General features: G+C 44.2%; 1 protein-coding gene across 1 annotated transcript in view; it reads right to left on the bottom strand.

Annotated features, from left to right (window-relative positions):
• Window positions 1-21,611, bottom strand: part of LOC108802250 (adenylate cyclase type 6-like) — a gene marked incomplete at its 5' end in the record, with an annotated part of 60,367 nt that overhangs the window by 10,494 nt on the left and 28,262 nt on the right. Inside the window, 4 exons of the mRNA XM_018574119.1 lie at window positions 18,738-18,913; window positions 20,692-20,850; window positions 20,993-21,109; window positions 21,194-21,281. Of these exons, the coding sequence (XP_018429621.1) occupies window positions 18,738-18,913; window positions 20,692-20,850; window positions 20,993-21,109; window positions 21,194-21,281 (540 nt within the window). The remainder of the gene's footprint in view (window positions 1-18,737; window positions 18,914-20,691; window positions 20,851-20,992; window positions 21,110-21,193; window positions 21,282-21,611) is intronic.

Here is a 21,611-nt window from a genome sequence, read left to right as displayed (position 1 = left end):
CTGTTCTCTTTGCGGGGACCAGTTTAGCTTCCAGGATTGAGGATCAGGTGAGCATATCTATTTTATATTACACCCTAGACCAAAACATGAACTTAACCCTTGCAATACAGGGGTATCCCTACTGAAAGGGTTCATTTTTATTCTTCCTGGAGTAGTTCTTCAAGGAATCCAGAGAAAAAAAAAACATAAGTGTTGTCTGATTCTCATAATTAGCAACATCAAATGCCAGACACTCCCCAGGTGACCTATCTTAGCATTTAGTGAATAATAGAAACTAAACTTTTTGCAGGTACCATTGTTTCCCCTGATATCAGTGTCACAAGCTTGTGCAAACTGAATATCCATATTTAACGCCATCCTCCTGTGGCAGATGGATCCTGCCCACATTTCTAACCACTTGGGTAGGATATGTGGGCATAAAAAGCTACAATTACTTGACAAAATGCAATGATAATTTAGTGGAAATGTCAGACTCAAAACAGAGGGCTGAACTAGTTCTCTAAATAATTTACCCAAATATACTACAGCTGCTGGCTCAAAAGGAGAATGGAAAATAAGAACCTGCACAAATTCTTTTAGTGGAAGGCTAAGCCATGGTCTTATTTATTGGAATATGTAAAAAGTAATAAATACGTCATAATTATTGAACAAAATAAAATACTAATGTTATCAATAATATTAATATAGTTAATAAAAGTGTAAAAGCGTTTTTCTTTTTATATCATATTTGGAAAAAATATTTTAAAATGGTTATGAAAGGTATTAATTATTAATAATTTCTCACTTCAGCAGTTTTACAATTAGAGTTTTTTTGCCACAAACAGACAAATTAGTATATTCATACATGTTCTCTAGAGCAGCCTTTCTCAACCAGGGTGCCATGGCACACTGGTGTGCCTTCTGGCCTCCTCAGGGGTGCCTCAACATTTTGTGGTAGTGGGTCTGTGATGTGAACCGGCAATGAAGACTGATGTGAAGGGGGCTACTGATGTAAAAGGGGAACTCTGATGTGAAAGGGAGGCTGCTGATGTGAAGGGGGGTAACTAATGCAAAGGGTGACTCTGATTTGAAGGGGGGAATCTTCATTTGAAGGGGCACTTTGATGTGAAGGGGAAAACCCACTTTTTCGGGTGTTTTTGCGTGGGATCCCCCTCAAAATCTATGACATTTTATACTGGGGTGCCACGAGATTTTGCATACTTTTAAAGGGTGCTGTGACTGAAAAAAAGGTTGAGAAATGCTGCTTTAGTGTAATCAATTCCCTTCATTTTACAAATTTAGGCATATATAGAAATTATTTTTAGAAAAAACTACAAGAATGAAATGGCAAACAAATGTAAGTGTTAGTGTTGCATGGTGACCAATAAGATTTCTTGTTACAGTTCCCAGAGAAAAAAAAAAGACATGTATAGCAAAGTTCTTTTTTCCATAAAGGTTTGATAAGGCTGTGATAACATGTTATGTGAACACAAATATTTATTTATCCTTCACACACACTGGCCTTGAAATCTAGGCCCTGAGAGAAATGGCACACAAACAAGCACTACCACTAACAAAGACAAGAAAGGAGCTGACCAGTGTTTCAGGGGAAAAAGAGTAGTTGATGTGATAACAAATAACATGAATGAGTTTGTACTGTAAACTAATCACTGGATGAACATTTGCCCTGTGTGTTTACACTAATAACCTGAATGGACCATATCGAGTGGCTGGATGTCACCTTGCCTAAACGAAAGCCGAGTCACAAAATGAACAAAGAAGAGCAATGTATAATATGGCAGCCCGCGTACATAAGGGGGTGGCCGGACATGCAGACTTAATCCAAAAAAACTCTGGCTAGTGTAGGTAAATGCTGCAGGCTCAGGCTTATTAGGACAGGACAATACAAATTCAAATAGAGTTTTATTTAGCTTTGAATCCAACTAAAACCTGAACACGAGAAATTGAAATACAGTTTTATATGATAACTTTGAATCTAACTAAAACTTGAACATGAGATTGAAGCTCCACTGTCAATTCATGTCTTTAGGCACCTTATCTACTGCACTGTACACTTGTTCAACCCACAAATGGCTTCTAACTGTTCTAGTGAAAAAAGAAAAGAAAATTGGGCCTCAAGTATTAATCTGTCTGAAGGAATTATATTTTTAGTTGCCGTAATCAAATTCTCTCTTTACCCTGCCTTAAGTTGCCCATTCACATTACAATCTGACTCTATAATCTCTTTTAAACATATCCAATTATGTTGGCCTTTGTAGTCCATACAGTGTGGAAAATAATTATTTGATCTCCTGCAGATTTTGTAAGTTTTCCCTATAATTTTATCATAGGTGTATTTTAAATGTTAGGGACAGAATATCAACCAAAAATCTAGAAAAAACACATGATACAAATGTTATAAATTGAGCTGCAGTTCAGTGAGTAAAATAAGTATTTGATCCCCAAGCAAAACATGACTTAGTACTTGGTGGAGAAACCCTTGTTGGCAAGCACAGAGGTAAGACGTTTCTTTCAGTCTGTGGGAGGAGCCAGAATTATTGTTGGCTGGTAGGGGATCAAACACTTATTTTACTCACTGAACTGCAGCTCAATTTATAACATTTGTGTCATGTGTTTTTCTGGATTTTTGGTTGATATTCTGTCTCTATCATTTACAATACACCTATGATAAAATTATAGACCTCTCATTTCTTTGTAAGTGGGCAAACCTACAAAATCTGCAGGGGATCAAATCATTATTTTCCTCACTGTAGCTGTACTTCCTTCATAACTGAGGTCCAAAATGGTTGGCAGGAACCCCTTTCAGTGACCACTATAGCGAAGATATTGAAGTAGAACTGAAACCAAACTTTTTTTTTTTTTTAGTTTTGGATACAGTAAGGGAGGGTTATAAATCCTGTCAGATTTTGTTTTGCCATCTGTTTCCCATTGGGGAGATTTCACTTCACTTCTTGGCCAATAGCTACAACAGGAAATGAGAGGAAACCCCCCAAAAGTGAGGGACATCTCTGTTTTTCAGCAGTGTCACAAGAACTAGTGTCCCCATTGAAATACTTCCCATCTATTTCTGTTCTGATGACACCCTCAAATTTGGGATTTGCTTTCTCTTGCAGTGATGAGGGTGACTAGGACCAGAGAAGGGAAATCTCCCCAATGTTATAATCCCTGAAGTGTTGACTTCCGTACAAAGTTCCCAAACACTAAATACATTAAAGTGACATTAAACCCTCAGATTTTTTTACATAAACCAATACTGTAATGTGTGCCTAACTGTAATCCATGGTAGTTTCCCTTCTCTTTGCTGCTCTTCCTTTTAAATCCTCATGTCTTCTCATGCTTGGGGAGAACTTCCCTTTGCAGTTGAGTGCCTCTTCCTGTAGTGCTGGCTCAGGTTACAAACCTATACACAGACACCGTGTATCCATTCCTGAGACAAGGCAGTCTGCTGCAAAACAGAAGTTCTGCCCAGCATGAGAAGAGATACAGATTTAAAAGGAAGAGCAGCAAAGAGAAGGGAAACTACCATGGATTACAGTAAGGCTCACATTACAGTATTGTTTTATGTTAAAAAATCTGAGGGTTTAATGCCACTTTAATATTTGGACAGCTAAAACAACACAGAAGGATACAGATTAATCTTCCGCAGCGGCGTATTTCTCTTTACAGACTGTATTGGTTATTCTTAGGGTAAGTAATGTAGTCAAACCTCAACCCCACAACCCCATTCTGTTTACAATAAAATTGTCTCATAGCTGAACGAAACAGTAATGGCTAAAACAGAGTCTCAGATGGGAACGCTAGGAATCCTAAGCACATATAAGCAATTGGCAGGCGCAGTGTGTTTGCCCAATAACTAATTGCTAACTGTTCCACCCTGCTATCAACAACTTTCTGCTTTGTGCTTCTGCTGAATACTGACAGCAGGTCTGCGGGGAAAACATCTTCCCACATGATCACAACTTCATGTAAAATATTTATAAATCAAGATAACTTTATATAATGTATACTCTGTCATACAGGCAAACTAGCCTTTTAGCTTCTAGGTCCATTCATATCTAAGCTCAATAAACCACTCACCCAGGTTCTGCAATGAGGCAGAAAATAGCATTGAACATCATTTACTTTGGGTTTCATAGCTGTATAACAACAGTATGAGAACATCTAAGGATACATTCACACTTGCGACTTGTGTTTTTGTCTTCTATATGCAGAGGAAAATATGTCAATCTAGAAGCTGTGTTTACGCTTCTAGATGTTTTAAGTGACACATGTTTACCTGCATATGCAGTTAGATGCATCTGGTATCAAATCCTATAAAAAGTGTGTCCCATCACACTCCTGACCACAATAAAGACCCAAAGTAGGGTGGGTGCTGCAGTGACAGCAGATGCCTCTGCCAAAATCGAATGGAAAGTCACTCACACTCCAGATGGATATCAAGTCATTCTCTTTATTGACTGTAGTAGTGTCACATTTCAAAGCGACGTTTCGGAACCAAGTGGCCCCTTCTTCAGGCAAACGGAAAATGAACACCAACAATTTAAGCGCAGATATAAATACATAACAGTGGCAGCCAATCAACAAAAGAGAACCACATCCCCCCTTCCGACGTCAGAACAACGCCACATTCCCGCCCTTACATGTAAACAAAATGTTGTGTATACAAGTGATCATAAGAGATCTAAGTTTCAAATGATAGATACCTTGATCACACATAAGTGTCCATTCCCTTGGGGAAGCCATACTGCGCTGGGCGCTGCTGGATCGCCGTGTAGATCATAGGCGCTCTCCTTAGCGGATCTACATGGCGATCCAGCAGCGTCCAGTGCAGTATGGCTGTCCCAATCACTTGTATTGGGACAGCCATACATGTGATCACTTGTATACACAACATTTTGTTTACATGTAATGGCGGGAATGTGATGTTGTTCTGACGTCGGAAGGGGGATGTGGTTCTCTTTGATTGGTTGATTGGCTGCCACTGTTATGTATTTATATCTGCACTTAAATTGTTGGTGTTCATTTTCTGTTTGCCTGAAGAAGGGACCACTTGGTTCTGAAATGTCCCTTTGAAATGTGACACTACTACAGTCAATAAAGAGATTGACTTGATATTCATATGGAGTGCGAGTGGCTTTCCATTCGATTTTTGCATGGTATCAAATCCTTGCACCAAAATGCGATTACAAGCTTTTACATCTATTTAGGTGCGTTTAGAAGTTAAAATTAATTCCTAGACGCACCTGACTTTTTTAAAAAGCGCAGATAAACCGACTGCAGATAAACCGACTGCAGATAAAAGCATCAAAACGCAATATGTCAACAGATCCATAGGAAATCATTAGATGTAGGGATGCACCGATACCAATACCGATACCGATAGCAGTGTCGATAGTAGGCTCGTACTTAGTCTTGAAAAAATTGCATCCCTAATTAGATGCATAAATATGCTTTCACAAAATATTTTAAATGCATCTAATTGCACATAGTGTGAATGTAGTCCATGTCATTTCTGCCTCGAATTGGTTGTCTTATGAGATTAAGGGATGTCACTCCTATGCTGCACATTGTTCTCCTTGCTGGAGAAGAAGCTGCACCTGATGATCTGCAATGCAAGGATCCCCCTATTTTTGTCTCATTCATTCTGTGGATTTGTACTTCTTCCACCCCTCCTATTGCTTCCTATATATTAAGCAAACCAGTCATGAGAGGGGCATCTGGTATGAGAAAGCAAAGCACACCCCTCTACCAAGATGCTAGCCTCCATACAGAGACACGGTGTAGATTAAGGCATCGGTAATGCAAAGATCAGCTGCAGGGAGCCTACAGACAGTACTAGTGACTAGTCATTTGTCCTCTGCTTGCATTTTCTGGTCACGGCTTCCACAGTGGAGGTCTTAACTAAATGGAATGATTCCAAAATACACTAAATCCTTAATGATTATAAGAAAAAAAGTATAGTGCCTTCCTTCTGTACTCTCCTCCTTCACTGCATTTGTTTACTACCTAGATAATGCTCTACCCTAAAAAGAGTGTTTTAAATGGCAGATCGAAAGCTTAGTTTACAAACGTCAGTGAAAATCAACCACTGCTAATTAATCTTCATCACTATCTCTGTAACTGTAGAAGTTTAAAGAATGAAGAAACCAGGGAAGGGTTACAAGCTCCAGAGAAGCTCCTCATAATTCACAGAGCACTCATCTGTAATGATGTGTGCAAAGATTACTATACATCAAATTTACTCCAAAACTGGAGTGCCTGGAGGAATTGTCAAGCAAGAAGCACATATGAACAAGATTTCTGAATGGCAGCGGGATCTTTTTGTTAAGAATAAATGATATTAGAGGGTCACTGCTGAATAGTCACTGTAAAACAAATTTGTCCTTTTCTGTTGCTCTCACACGGTAGCTAAGTAGTTAATACTCTTGCCTTGAAATGATGGTCCAAATGCCATCCGGTACAATATCTTCTTTAAATTTACATGTGCAATATGGTTTCATCCCACAATCCATAAACACCCTGCTATGTTAATTGTCATCCTTCTACAACTGGCTTTAGAGAGTGTGGTAGGGACACCATGTAATAAGGTGAAGTTATATAACAATTAGAAACAAAAGTACTACATCTGGGTACTGGGATGCTGCCTTCAATATCATTTGGCTGTCATGTAAAGAAAACTTGTCACAAACCTGGGAAATGAGGAGTAAGCTTATGAAAAATAGGCATAAACAAAGATCCACTTAGTAAAATCTGCATTTGAAACCAACCATTAGACCAAAAAATACAGACAACTGAAATTATATACTTTGTACTGTAAATTCTGAGCCTGATTTTGCCCTGTCCAACCTCCGAAGCATTCCTATTGATGAGTGAGGCCACCCATTACTAAAGTGAGCAACATGGAGGCTTAGGAGTTGGGAAGAGGATTGGCTTTTTCTTTTTCACAAGAAAAAGGCAGGAATTGTACATAATTTCTACCGTCTGTATTTCTAGATCTACCGACAAGAAAGTTTCACTGAAAGGAATCACTGCTTATGATTTTATTTCACCACAAATTGCCCAGGTTTGTGACTAGTTTACTGTACCGAACAGTTCTGTTTACTGTTTTGTGCTTATTGAGTAAGGACTCTTTGTGTTGTGTTGAGTGTCGTTTTTCTGCACTGGATCAACAACAGTCACCACAGGGGCACATAGAAAACAGTTGTCTCCTTTGTTCCCCATTTACACCACAACGCTGGTGTAATGCGCAGTGCAGATAAATGCAGACATGCCACATTTTTACGGAGCACACTGGATGGCATCGGAGGTCACAGCAGCGGAGCAAACTGTGCGGACACCTGAATGAAGTGTACACTTTGTAAACTTCAAATAAAGTCAAAAAAAGGAAAAAGCGCTTTCTATAGTGGTTCCCTACATAACAAAGCACGGTTTACGGTACTTTTTTCAAAATGTTATTTGAGCTCTTGCTCAATAAGCATAGCAGTGTGCAAGGTACTACTACACTCTGCTGACAACCAGCAGACACCAGCTGAATGCTAAAACTGAGCATTTTAAAGTACAGCTGATGTGAAAGGGCCCTAAAGCTCCCAAGTAACCTAAGAGTAAATAAACGGAATGTACTGTTCTACTATGCCTACAAACATTTGTTTTGCTTTGCTACGTAGAGAACCAAAAGAAAACTTTTGTTCCAAACTTAGTTAAAAAGAAATCCAGTCTATTCTTGCTCTGCAAAACAAAGATCCTATCTTTAGATTTATTCAACCATCTTCATGTACTTGTCAATGCCATGCATAAGCAAATACAAACTAGCTGCCAGTACAGCAGTAAGGCCATAGCCCATCAGTTCTGTTCTCAACAAAATACAACAGTGCTTATTTATGAACAGATGTTCCTAGCTTTGGCCAGAAGAAATGCTGGTTCCTGCACTACACTTCATGTGTGTTAAAGTAGGACCATTTCCTACACCCACCACAGAAAGACATTGTAGTGCCATGTCCATTGGACAATGTATAAAATATTACCTGGATTAGGTAATATTTTGGAAAAACACAGCAATGAAGCTTAGAAAATGTAACATGCCGTGCATCATAGGGCCTACAGTTTGTCACATTCATAAGCCGCTCAATTAAGCTTATTCAGTGAGTATAAGTATATACAGCAAAGCTCAGGTTCAAATTTCAATTACTCACTGGAGCCAACCGCATTTCAGCTTACTAAATAATGAAAGGTGACTTCTGATAAAATGTCATGGGCTAATGCAGCTAGCCTAAACAAACAAACAAAAATCTGTCCATTAGTTGAACAGTGTGGAATTGTAGAGTTCTCTACATTTTTGGTGGTGTGCAGAGTGGAGCAGTGTGGAGTATGTAATATACAAAAACAGTGTACAGAGTGGAATGTTATATGACAAAGAAAACATGAGTTGATTACCTGATAACTGTTTCCAGGAATCTTCCAGGACAGCCCATGAGAGAAGGCTCCGCCCGCCTGCAACAGGAAACACATCAACCACAATAAATAAATAGACTCCTCCTTCCATTCCAATTCAGTACCCTCTAGGACCAAGGCTACCAAATGTACCAAAGTATCCCCCCTGTCATCCAACCACGGATGTACCCCGGATACTAACCAAGGGCGGGAATCTGCTGTCCTGGAAGATTCCTAGAAACAGAGTTATCAGGTAATCAACTCATGTTTTCCCCAGTCATCTTCCAGGACAGCCCATGAGAGGATCAGTGAGGACAAATCTTACCTCCTAGGGTGGGACCACAGCTTGCAGGACCTTCCTGCCAAATGCCTGGTCTTGTTGAGTCATAAGGTCCAGCCTGTAGTGCCTGACGAATGTCTGGAAACTGGACCAGGTGGCTGCTCTGCAGATCTGGTCTGGAGTAGCCCCTGCTCGCTCTGCCCATGAAGTAGCCCATGCTCTAGTTGAGTGTGCTGTGAGCGGACCTGGTAAGACCAAGCCCTGCGCTTTGTAATTCTCGGTGAAAGCCATCTTAATCCACCTAGCTATCGTGCTCTTTGTGGCCCTGTTCCCTCTGGTGGGACCCCCAAACACTACAAAGAGATGGGTCGACCGTCTCCAAGGTTTCGTGACCCGAAGGTACTCCAAGACGCACCTCCTTACGTCAATACCTTGCCATTCTGGTTCTCGAGCAGACGAAGGGTTAGTCGCAAACGAGGGGATGACCACTTCCTGAGTCCTGTGGAACGTGGACACCACCTTTGGCAAAAAAGCCGGATTCGGCCTCAACACAATTTTATCTACAAGGATGGTGCAGTATGGATCCGCAATAGAGAAAGCTTGGATTTCACCCTCCTAGCGGAAACCAATGCTACTAAGAGCGCCGTCTTGATTGTCAGATGCTGTATTGAACATTCAACCAGTGGTTCAAACGGTTGCTTGAGGAACCCTTGTAACACCACCGAGAGATCCCAATTGGGAACAACCTTCCCCTTTGGGGGTCTACCTTGCCATTCTTGTTCTCGAGCAGACGAAGGGTTAGTCGCAAACGAGGGGATGACCACTTCCTGAGTCCTGTGGAACGTGGACACCACCTTTGGCAAAAAAGCCGGATCCGGCCTCAACACAAAGTATGTATCCGCAATAGAGAAAGCTTGGATTTCGCTCACCCTCCTAGCGGAAACCAATGCTACTAAGAGCGCCGTCTTGATTGTCAGATGCTGTATTGAACATTCAACCAGTGGTTCAAACGGTTGCTTGAGGAACCCTTGTAACACCACCCAGAGATCCCAATTGGGAACAACCTTCCCCTTTGGGGGTATCATCCTGACTACCCCTCGCATAAACCGCTTTATGAGAGGGTCTTCCGCTAATCTAACCTCCACAAAATTAGATAGTGCCGACACCTGTACCTTCAGTGTACTACATGAAAGCCCCTTGTCTAGCCCCCCTTGTAGGAAATCTAAAACAAGGGGCACCGTATCGGTCGCTGGTCTACCTTTGCTGTCATACCAGCTGGAAAAAACTCGCCACACTTTCAGGTAAATTGCTGACGTTACTGGTTTCCTACTGTGCATTAGTGTGGACACTACCTCAGCAGACAACCCCTTGTGCCTCAGCACCTCACTCTCAGAAGCCAAGCAGCTAAATGCAAAGCCTGTACTTGCGGGTGTCTCACCGTGCCCTGCACTAGCAGGTCTGCCATCGGTGAAAGAAGCAGTGGCCCCTCCACACACAGCTCTAGGAGTGTCGTGAACCACGGACTCTTTCGCCAGTATGGTGCTATGAGAATTAGCGTCATGCGCTCCTCCCTGAGTTTCCGAAGAACATTCGGAATCAACTGCAATGGAGGAAATGAGTACCCCAAGCGGAACGTCCAAAGATGCGCCAAAGCGTCTACCCCCAGCGCCCGTCGTACCTTGAGAGGGAGAAGAATTTTTCCACCTGCCTGTTGTTGGCTGCAGCGAAGAGGTCCACCTCCGGACAGCCCCACAATTTGGTGATCCAGGCAAACGTGCTCTTGTTCAGAGCCCATTCTGACCTGTGCAGTTCCGTTCGGCTGAACGAATCCGTCAACACGTTCAGGCTGCCTTTGATCAGACAACCCCTTGTGCCTCAGCACCTCGCTCTCAGAAGCCAAGCAGCTAAATGCAAAGCCTGTACTTTCGGGTGTCTCACCGTGCCCTCCACTAGCAGGTCTGCCGTCGGTGGAAGCAGTGGCCCCTCCACACACAGCTCTAGGAGTGTCGTGAACCATGGCCTCTTCCGCCAGTATGGTGCTATGAGAATTAGCGTCATGCGTTCCACCCTGAGTTTCCGAAGAACATTCGGAATCAACTGAAATGGAGGAAATGCGTACACCAAGCGGAACGTCCAAGGATGCGCCAAAGCGTCTACCCCCAGCGCCCCGTCGTACCTTGAGAGGGAGAAGAATTTTTCCACCTGCCTGTTGTTGGCTGCAGCGAAGAGGTCCACCTCCGGACAGCCCCACAATTTGGTGATCCAGGCAAACGTGCTCTTGTTCAGAGCCCATTCTGACCTGTGCAGTTCCGTTCGGCTGAACGAATCCGTCAACACGTTCAGGCTGCCTTTGATATGCCTCGCCGTCAGGGAAAGGAGATTGCGTTCTGCCCATGACAGAATTTCTGTCGCCAATGCCATCAGGCCATGCAACCTCGTACCCCCCTGCTTGTTTATATAAGCTACCGATGCGCCATTGTCCGAGGCCACGGCTACATGGTGGCCTGCTAAAGTATCCCGAAAGTGGCAGAGAGCTAATCCTACCGCCTTCAGCTCTCTCCAGTTTGACGACCTGAGCCTGCCTGTATGGTCCCAGGCCTCCTGCCATATATGCTCCAGGCAGTGGGCTCCCCATCCCCAGGCACTGGCATCTGTTGTGACCACCAATGGTGTTGGCTGGCACCACAGCCTGCCGACTGAGAGGTTCCGGTATTTGGTGATCCAGGCAAACATGCTCTTGTTCAGAGCCCATTCTGACCTGTGCAGTTCCGTTCGGCTGAGCGAATCCGCCAACACGTTCAGGCTGCCTTCCGACTGAGAGGTTCCAACAGTCCATCCACCACAGCAGTGATTGTTTGATCCCCTCCGTGATGTGGACGTCTCTGTCTAGGTCTTCCTGCCGACCCCCCCAGATGCTCAACAGCCAATTCTGCAGAGACCTTGAGTGGAATTGCGCCCAGGTAACCGCTGGGATGGCGGACGTCATCAGGCCCACCAGTCGCATGACTGCTCTGATCGATACCTTGCACTGCAATTTCAGTCTTAGTGTCTCCTCTATCAGCAAAGACACTTTCTCTCCCAGCAACGTAATGGTCATATCCTGGGTATTGATCAAATAGCCCAAAAACCTGACCATCTGTGCTGGAACCAGTTGTGACTTTTCTCTGTTCACCAACCAGCCCAGACTCTCCAAGTGGAGGATCGCTAACTCCAGTTTTTGTTGCAGCACAACCTCTGTCGGGGCAAAAAACAAAAGGTCGTCTAAATAGGGAATGACCCCCACCCCCTGTGATCTTAGGGGGGCCAAAGTCTCCGCCAACACTTTGGTGAAGATGCGAGGCGAGGAGGAAAGGCCGAAAGGCAGGGCCCTGTATTGAAAATGCAGAACCCCCGTTGGTCCCCGTACCGCAAACCTCAGTAGGTATTGGGACGACTGTCTTACTGCAATGTGAAAGTAAGCGTCTCTCAGGTCTATAGTTGCCAAAAACGATCCCGGGGGCAGCAATTCGCGTATGGAAAAGATCGATTCCATCTGGAATCTCTTGTACAGTACCACTCTGTTCAGTGGTTGCAGATTTAGTATCAACCTGCACTTGCCTGAGGGCTTTATCCTGGAAAAGATGTGGGAATAAAATCCCCTCCCCTCCTCGGAAGCCGGTACCTGCACAATGACCCCTTGATCCAACAGATCTTGCAGGGCTGCCGTCATTGCCTCTGATCTCTTCCGGTCCTTTGACAGGGAAGTGATCAGAAGCCTGGGCGGTGCCCGTTCCGTCAACTCTATTTTGTAGCCGATCTGAACTAGCTCCAAAATAAATTTGTTTCTGGTCAGCTGCCTCCAGAGCGGGAAGAATTCCCCCAGTCTTCCTCCCACCCTGAGTAATTGGTCATTGGGATTTATTGGGCTGCTGAGATGGGTTAAAGAGGAACTTGCTTTTATCCTTTCCTTTCTTGAAGGCCCACCCTTTTGACTGGTCTTGACTTTTACCGTAAAAACCCCGTTTGTCTTTACGAAAATTCTGACTCCTCTGGCCACGAAAAAACTTTTTCCCCTGCTGCTTGGGTGGCAGGGGAAAACCTTTTTTCTTGTCCGCGGATCAATCCAACACCGCTTCCAACTCCTGTCCAAAGAGCAAGTCACCTTTGAAAGGGAGCCCGCATAGTTTTGCCTTGGATGCTGCATCTCCTGCTCAAGTTTTGAGCCACAATGCCCTCCTGGAGGAGTTGATCAGCGCCGTGGTTCGAGCTGAGTACCTGACCTCCTCAGCTGAGGCGTCTGCAATGTAAGCGGCAGCCTTACTCAGTACATAAAAACTTTTTCCCCTGCTGCTTGGGTGGCTGGGGAAAAGCTTTCTTCTTGTCCGCGGATCTATCTAACAACGCTTCCAACTCCTGGCCAAAGAGCAAGTCACCTTTGAAAGGGAGCCCGCATAGTTTTGCCTTGGATGCTGCATCTCCTGCCCAAGTATTGAGCCACAATGCCCTCCTGGAGGAGTTGATCAGCGCCGTGGTTCGAGCTGAGTACCTGACCTCCTCAGCTGAGGCGTCTGCAATGTAAGCGGCAGCCTTACTCAGTACAGGGAGGGAGCCTAACAACTGATCTCGATCTGTACCAGACTCCAGGTGTACCTGTAGCTGATTCAGCCATACACCTAAAGTCCTAGCCACGCAAGTAATTGCCAGCCCTGGCTTAAAGCCAGCACTTGCCGACTCCCAACCCTTCCTGAGCAAAGCCTCCGCCTTCCTGTCCATTGGGTCCTTTAATGCTCCCATGTCTTCGAATGATAAATCAGTCTTTTTAGAGACCTTTGATAAGGATGCATCAATTTTCGGGCATTTGTCCCACAGGCCTGAATCCTCCTCCGCAAATGGAAACCTGCGCTTGTGCCCCGCCGAGAAAAACATTCTTTTCTCAGGGTGCTCCCACTCCCCCTGGATCAAGTCCGAGAGTGATTTGTGGACCGGGAAGGTACGCCCTTTCTTAGTCTGGAGGCCTTTGTAAAGCTTATCATGCACCGACAGCTCCGTAGACTGCTCTTTGATACCCAACGTATCCCATATGGCCTTTAACAGCTCACCTGTCTCAAATGAAGGGAATAGGAATTTCGTAGTTTTGCTATGTAACTCCCCCTCTGATTCTTGATCCTCCGACTCCACATGAGAGCCTGAGGATTCACTGGGCGCTTGCTTGCTCAAGTAGCTTTCTGCATAGCCCACCGAGCTACCTTCCCCTGATGTTCCGGGTAGACTGGTGTCCCCCAGCGTCCCCACTGGGCTCTGCAACACAGACCTGAAAGATTGATATGTGGTAACCATTTCCTCTCTCATAGAATCTATCAAGCCTTTGAACATCCCAGCCGATTCTTTGGCTACCACCTTTTCTAAACACACTTTGCATAAGGGTTTGAACCATGAAGGTGACATTTTGACACAGCAAGAGGCACACTTCTTCCCTTTTGGGCGAGAGCCGCTAGCTTCAGCAAGGGGCTTATCCTCCGCGGCCTTGACCTGCATAAGACATAAGGATGCCGTCAGCCAGTACTCCGCCCAACATGCAAAACAACGTTTAGCAAAAAGTATCACCCCCCACTTGTCCTGTCACAGGCCCCCAACACAACACTGTTTCAGTGACCACTTCCGCCCTCACTGCCATGCGGCTCCGACTCACTTCCTGAGTCCACCACACCGCAAGTGAGCCGGTGACGCTGATACCATCCCGCGCGAGACACCACTCGGTGCCGCGGCGAGGGTACAGCCATCAAGGAGACCACCGCCCCCCCTGCCCAGAGAGCCCTCGAGGGGGGGAACCCCATCAACCACACAAGGTAAGCCCCATTGGGGGGTATCCATTTTGCCAACTGCCAGTGTGTTTGCTGCTGGCAACCACATTTCACAAGGGGGTGCTCCATGTTAGGACTCACCGCACTGCACACCAGGGGGGGCCACCATCTGGAGCCACTCACGTCAGGAGGATGGTTTCCCTCCCTGAGCGACGGAGGGGAACCTTGGCCAACTCGGATGGGGGTCCGATAGGGAAAACCCTGCATGCGCCACAGCAGGCTATGCCCGGAGTGGTCCCAACACATGCAGGGTCAGGCTCATGCCCTAAAGCAATCAAATCCTGAGCCAAAAAATAACAAACATTACGATGTCCCTGTGTAGACGGAGGAAACACAAAAAAAACTGAATTGGAATGGAAGGAGGAGTCTATTTATTTAATGTGGTTGATGTGTTTCCTGCTGCAGGCGGGCGGAGCCTTCTCTCATGGGCTGTCCTGGAAGATGACTGGGGAAAATAGGAGTACAATTAGGGTAGTGTACAGAGCAAAGCATAGAAATATACAGCACAACATACAGGGCAAAGCAGCGTGGAGTATACAAGGACCAGGACAGTGTACAAAGTGGAGCAGTGTGCAGTTCATGTACAAGACAGTTGGGTGGAATATATACAGTAAATCACAGCGCACAAAATAGAACGGTCTGAAGTAAATAACCTACAGCAAAGTGTACACTAGGAATGTATTTTGAAAAGTTTTAAAATACTTGATTGCCAGTGCTGATTTTAAAGTATTTATAATTTTTGCCCCGACTGTAAAATCTTTCACTTGGAAGATCATTAAGGAATATAGAATTAGGAGACAACTGGATTATTCTGCCACCTAGCAAAACAGAAATGGCAACAACACAGATCAATTAAAAACTAGCTTTTAAAGTAAGGTGCACATGGAAGGGCTTTGCACAGTACAAACACAACAATTTCCCAGCACACTTACCATCAGGCCTGCAAAAAAAAAAATGGCACGGTTTAACAATTTGCATTAAATAGATGTGGAAGTCCCATTTCCTTGTCAAGGCCCCTCTTGGGAGCACTTTCAGGTGTGTTGTAGAGACCATACCCCTGGGTCTAGATGCTGCTGGGTGAGGACGTTTAATAGAAAAATGATAAGCACACTACTACTAGTGTGGTGGAAGGAATTAATTACTTTATGTTTTGATTATATTTCAGACAGTAGTAATGGGTGTGTGGTCTCCTTTGACAGGGAGAGGAGCCCTGCATCTAGAATAACCAAAAACAAAATAGGAGCGCTACTACCCAAGAAACTGTTAGTGATTGGAGTGATGTGAATTGGATGAATATGTGGAAACAGGTAAACGGACTCACTGTTAGATGGGGGCAGTGAAGATCATCTCATTGTAGAAATGGGTTGTATTCACATCAATGAAGGCATTGTAAGTCTTTCTTGTGAAATGGTACTAGAACGAGGAATGTGAAGGAGGATTTAACTGATGACAAGATGTGTAGAATAGGAACTCACAATCCAGAATGGGAGGTTTCCGAGATGTAGCAGATGTAAGTTGCACAAGCTCAGCTGGCCAGGCTGAGCCGTGGCGGCTGTGCGGGGAGCGTTCGTGCTGGTGGGCACTTACAACCGGTTTGCTGTATGTTCAATAGGAAACGAAAAAGCAGTGCCGGATGAGGAAGTCTGCCTGTCAATAATCAATGGCTGGAATATGAATGACAGACAAGGCTGGAATGTGACCTTGTGCCAAGGAGAGAATCAATTCTACTTCTTTTGCCACGCCAAGACTGTTGATTACTGCCTGGTAATCAATGTATTCCAATGCCGTGCAATTCTCCGTCAAGATATTTATCGAAGACTTTTATTGGAGCAAAGATTCCTCTGACCTCCAAGTTTCCTGCATTGACAATGGATCCAGGACTCCTACCCAGTCTGTCAGGCTGGCGTCCATTGTAATGATCACCCAAGGTATTGGCAGGAAACAAGAGACAACCAGGTCCTTGGTGTCTTGGATTGAACAGCGAGAGTCTGGGAGTGGGCATTTGAAGTTTTGATGGTGAGAAGAAAACTCTGTCCAGGATCAGACCCAGATATTACAAGCAATAAATGGGTTCCAACGCAGCCTTCTGAAGGTTCAGGATCCAACGAACAACACTGTTGGTTAGGAATTGTGATGACCGTTTGCTCAACAGTTGGTCGACCAGCTACCCCACCGGCTACTCGACCGGCTAGAACCTTGCTGAATATGCAGGGTGCCCAATTATACAGAGTGCGGAAGAGAGACAGAATGTCATGGCCACCAACTGGAAGTGTTGGAGACCCATAGCAAAGCGAAGTAATCACTGATGTGCTGGAAAAATAGGGACTTGCAAGTATGCGTCCTTGATATCTATTGAAACCAGTTGCACAACTTTTATTGCGGTATCGGGCATTCTGCTGCCATGCACGGTCACCAGGATGTGCGATTGGGTGCCACTGATTTAAATGGCAACACAACGCACAGTACAGCAGACTAGATGAGCTGTGCAATGCTGTGCACTAAACGCATTGGTATTGTGTGTTTATCTCAACATTATGGTGTGAACGGGCCCTAAATGTTTGTCTATGGGATCCTTCAATGCTGCCACATCCCCTAATGGAATCATCAGTGCTTGGTTGAGAGGACAATGCCAGATTAACTGTGGAAACTGGCCACATTTTGATGAAGGCCTCCACAAACAGATGTTTGATTGTAAAACAATTAATCAGAGCTTCCCAGTCAGCTAACAAGACGTCTGGCAATACAGTGTGTATAGGGAAAAGCTTTTGTAGTCTTAGGGCCTTCTAGGGATGCTAGATTAGCTGCAGCTCTGGTGGAAGTTACAGGCTGCTTCTCCAACATTAGGTTGTACCGTACCGTGTCTGTCAAGTACCACATCAATAAGAGAAGAAATAGTCTCTTTAAGCTTGAGTGTTATTGCGACTGCCCGCGACTCCTCAGGGGCAATCTCATCCTGCAAGGATTTGCAAGGCTCTTCATCAGATAATGATTCTGCAGGGGAAAGCATTTAAGTACACTTACGTCCTCTGCAGTCGGCATAAAAATAGCAATGTGATCCATAAAATCCTGCATAACTGTTGAAATCCTCCCGGGTTAAAGACAAAGAGGGGGCCACAGCATATGAAGCCAAGAAGGAATTTGAAGAATGTAAGAACTCAAGCAGGGGCCAATGTTCCTGGCTGTCAGTGTCAGGCCCTAAGAGCGAACACTCAAAGCTGCCCCTGAACGGTTAGTGGATCTAGAGCCAGAGGCACCCGACACAGCAGGACTGGTCCTCTTGTCTTTGGGATTCAATATGTTGCACTGCAAACAGGTACAACTGTAATACAGGGTAAAACCTTGAATACTGTACCAACTGCTGAAAGTAGGAGCGGTTCAAAAGGCAGGAGGTCACCCAGTCACTGTAGGTGGCGGCAAAGACTATTTAAGGTGCAAACGCATGTCTCCTGCAAACAGCAACATTGGTGGGAAGGTGCTACCTCAGACTGAATAGCTGGAAAAGAATGCGGAGTGTGCATATACAACACACCACCTAGTGATGCAGCACTCAATTCCTTAGCATTTTAAACCTTTCAGAGGAGGGGATAATAATGGCGCCCGGCAGGTGTAATAAATGGAGCTCGGCCCACATGGCTTACTCATTGAAGAATCTTTATAGACTGGGTCACATCAGAGGCTGTGCCATGGCTCTGTACCTAGAAAGTGTGCACAGTACCTAACTAACACAGTACACAGAGGTCTGGAAAGTGGCACAAGCAGAGCCCAGTGCCCAAAGGTCTCATTCAAGACAGGTTCTACAATTGTCTAGTCCACGGAGGTCTGGGTAAGGTCTCAAAAGCTATTGCTGAGGATCCGCCGATCCGCAATGCTGCATGAAGAAAAACGCTCAAGAAGTTTGTAGATGAAGTCTTAACTGAAGAAAAATTATCTGGAAAACAGAAAATATGTCTAGAAAAAAAAAAAAATAGTTACACTGTTCTGGGTAGAGAGAAGACGTCCATTCTACAAGAGCACTAGCAAAAATGATGGGAGTGGGTCATACCAATCCTCCTCTAGACAGCATTACAACCCAATTGTCTCCTTATCCTGTGTCCATTAATAAACGAGTAAGAAAATAATTTTCTAGTATAACAGTCTACAAAGCATTTTCAATGAGCACATGAGGATCTCAAATGTCAGAGAAGACTTACAGTGCATTTGCAGTCACCAGCAGGTCATAGTTGTCAAAGAGAACAACCTCAGGCGCTTCTACGATAATAATGTAGATAACCTGAATGGACAACATGAGAGCCAGTTTTCCAATGCTGCTGATCTGAAGAAACACGGAGCAGGCCAGCAGGCTCAGCAGAATGCTGTAGTTGAAGTACTGTCAAAGATAAAATGTAAGACATGCTTGATTGTGCAAGAGACAACATTCACACATTAAGTCAAAATGTTCCTAAATGTAACATATCCATCACCTAACTCTTTTGTGCTGAGCAAGCCTATCAAAGCTGACCAAACACACTTATATTCTTATATAAATCACCATTTAACAATGATAAACATATATAAGTGTGTAAGTAAAAACATCAAAACATCCTGGAGACTTATAACAAGCGTAGTTGCTGAAGGAATATTTACTTTGCTAAATAACATAACTACTCGCAAACTAGGACATCAGAGAACCTTAGAACAGCTACCGTATTTGCCGGCGTATAAGTCGACTGGGCGTATAAGACGACCCACTAATTTTTCTGTTAAAACATATAATAAAAATGTTTAAATACACCCACTAATCTCCATGGCAGTATTCCCGAGTGTGGCTCGGGGGTAATTTTCAGTACCATAAGCGATAACCCAGAGCCACACTCAGGATTACAGTCTCTTACCTTGACCACAATCCCCGCTGTGTCCTCTGTCTTGAGGGTTCCGTCCCTTGCAAGCTTCCGCGTCGCAGGGGGGCGGAACCGGCGGGTAGTTTAAAAAAAAAATAGAACAAAAAAGGAAACAAAAAATAAAAAATAATCAGACCGCCAGGGAGGCTAATCTGTCAGGATGTGCGGTAATACTGTATGTACGGTAGCTTCGGCTACATACAGTATACTGCGCTGAGCCACTCACGGCGAGCAATGTACACAACCAATCCGAGCAGGCTTTGTATTCATTAATAGAATACATCGCTCGCCGTGATTGGCTCAGAGCGGTATACTGTAGGTAGCCAAAGCTACCGTACATACAATATTACCGCACATCCAGCGGTATACCCGGCGTATAAGATGACCCCCGATTTGCGGGGGATGCTTTTAAGTCTAAAGACTCGTCTTATACACCGGCAAATACGGTAATAGAAATGGTCCTGCAGGCACAGCTATTTTTTTTGCTTTTGGTAAACTTAGGAGGAATCAGTCATGATTTAAATAGCCAATAGCTAACTGATAAGTTTGGCCTGTCCTACTCAAGAAATCAATATAGAGCAAAATGCTCTTGCTTTGAGGACACAATAACATTGTGGATGCACAATTCTTATAAAGCAGCCTTTTAGTGTCATCTATAAAATATATACTCCGAAACATGATGGGGAACTGCATGCATTGCATGGCTGGACTGGGAAGACTACAAGGATTTACATTATCCAGCTTGTCACCCAGCCAGCAGCTTGATTTAAGATAATCCAGCACTGTAATAAAACAAAAAGGGATCAAACTAGAAATTCCAGGCTGAACAAAAAAATGTGAACTAAAATTTTCCAGCAGGGCATCTTCGTTCCTAACTATTTGACAAGGCAAATATAGGCAAAACTCTGAGCTCAGGGGTTTAACTACCAGCAGGGCCCACCTCTAAGCTAAGCATTTGTTTTGTACCTAGCCTACTACTCCTGCAGAAGACACGATCACCCAATTGTCTTAAATAATGAGAGCTGTGTCCATCACTGAATGTAAGAGGAGGATGGGTTTAAAATGCATACCAGTCCACCTGCTTAATAAATGGTATAGGTGACACCAAGAGGCTGGATTACAAGCATTGTGCATTCACAATTCAATTCCCTGTGTTTTAGTATGTTGCTAAAAACAATCAAAGGGTTTATCTCGTGTGATCCAGGACAAAGCTCAGGTAACCCACAAAAGCATTTGTTTTTTTGTACACAATTGCATCCCTTCGTACCTCAGGAAAGTTGCAAGATGGTCGATCAGAGCCGCAGGGAGTAGTTTCCATGCTCATATTAAAGTCGAGCATTTGAAAGTGACAGGCATTGACAGAATCTTGACTAATGTTCAGTTCTTGGACAGCACATTCAGCTAGGCTCTGGTGATTACAGGCAAACTGAAAAAAAAAATGTCAACTACTGAGACCACATTAACATTTTATAATTTAAACAGACAAGAGCGCCACAAAGAGAAGATGACAAAGAATACCAGAAAGAGCAATAGAAACAAAATGTACAATATAAGTTTTAGATGCTTACCATGTTAACAAAGGCAGAGGTGAATACTAATAAAATGGAGAAAATACCAATGAGGGTGCTGTTTGTTCGTGACTGGACAATCTTTCGCGACACCCGTTGCAAGGCTGTTGGGAAAAGCTGTAAAAGATTTGAGAGTTGAAGTCTTCGCTGAAGATTAAGTCACTCTCACCTCATCCACATATAGTTGCTGCAGTCACTAACCTTTATACAGGAGTACACCGCACACACAAACAGGATATTGACCAGAATGATGAAGATGCTCGTGTACACACCAAGCATTAGAAAGGAACTGCACAAGAAAACTACAGTCACTTGGGAAAGTATTTAAAGCCAGACTGCAACAATGACATGTTCATGTATTCTGTACTTTTCAGTTTTTAATAGCATATTTGTATGCAGTAGATACATCTATTTACAAAACACAACTACACAAAAATAGGTTGATAAAGCCAAGTTATATTTTAGTTATAAAGTAAAGCGTGCGTCATCCCCTGGCATTTTATATATACAGTGGCGGAACTACCACCATAGCGACCGATGCGGTCGCTATAGGGCCCGCAGCACTGGGGGGGGGGCCCGGATCCCCACTGCTCTCCCCCGCTTGTATGGGCTGAGGCAG

Source organism: Nanorana parkeri, unplaced genomic scaffold (assembly GCF_000935625.1).
Source record: "Nanorana parkeri isolate BGI_ZX_2015 unplaced genomic scaffold, ASM93562v1 scaffold2746, whole genome shotgun sequence".
Taxonomy (NCBI): Eukaryota; Metazoa; Chordata; class Amphibia; order Anura; family Dicroglossidae; genus Nanorana; species Nanorana parkeri.
This window is presented reverse-complemented; position numbering and strand designations above follow the sequence as displayed.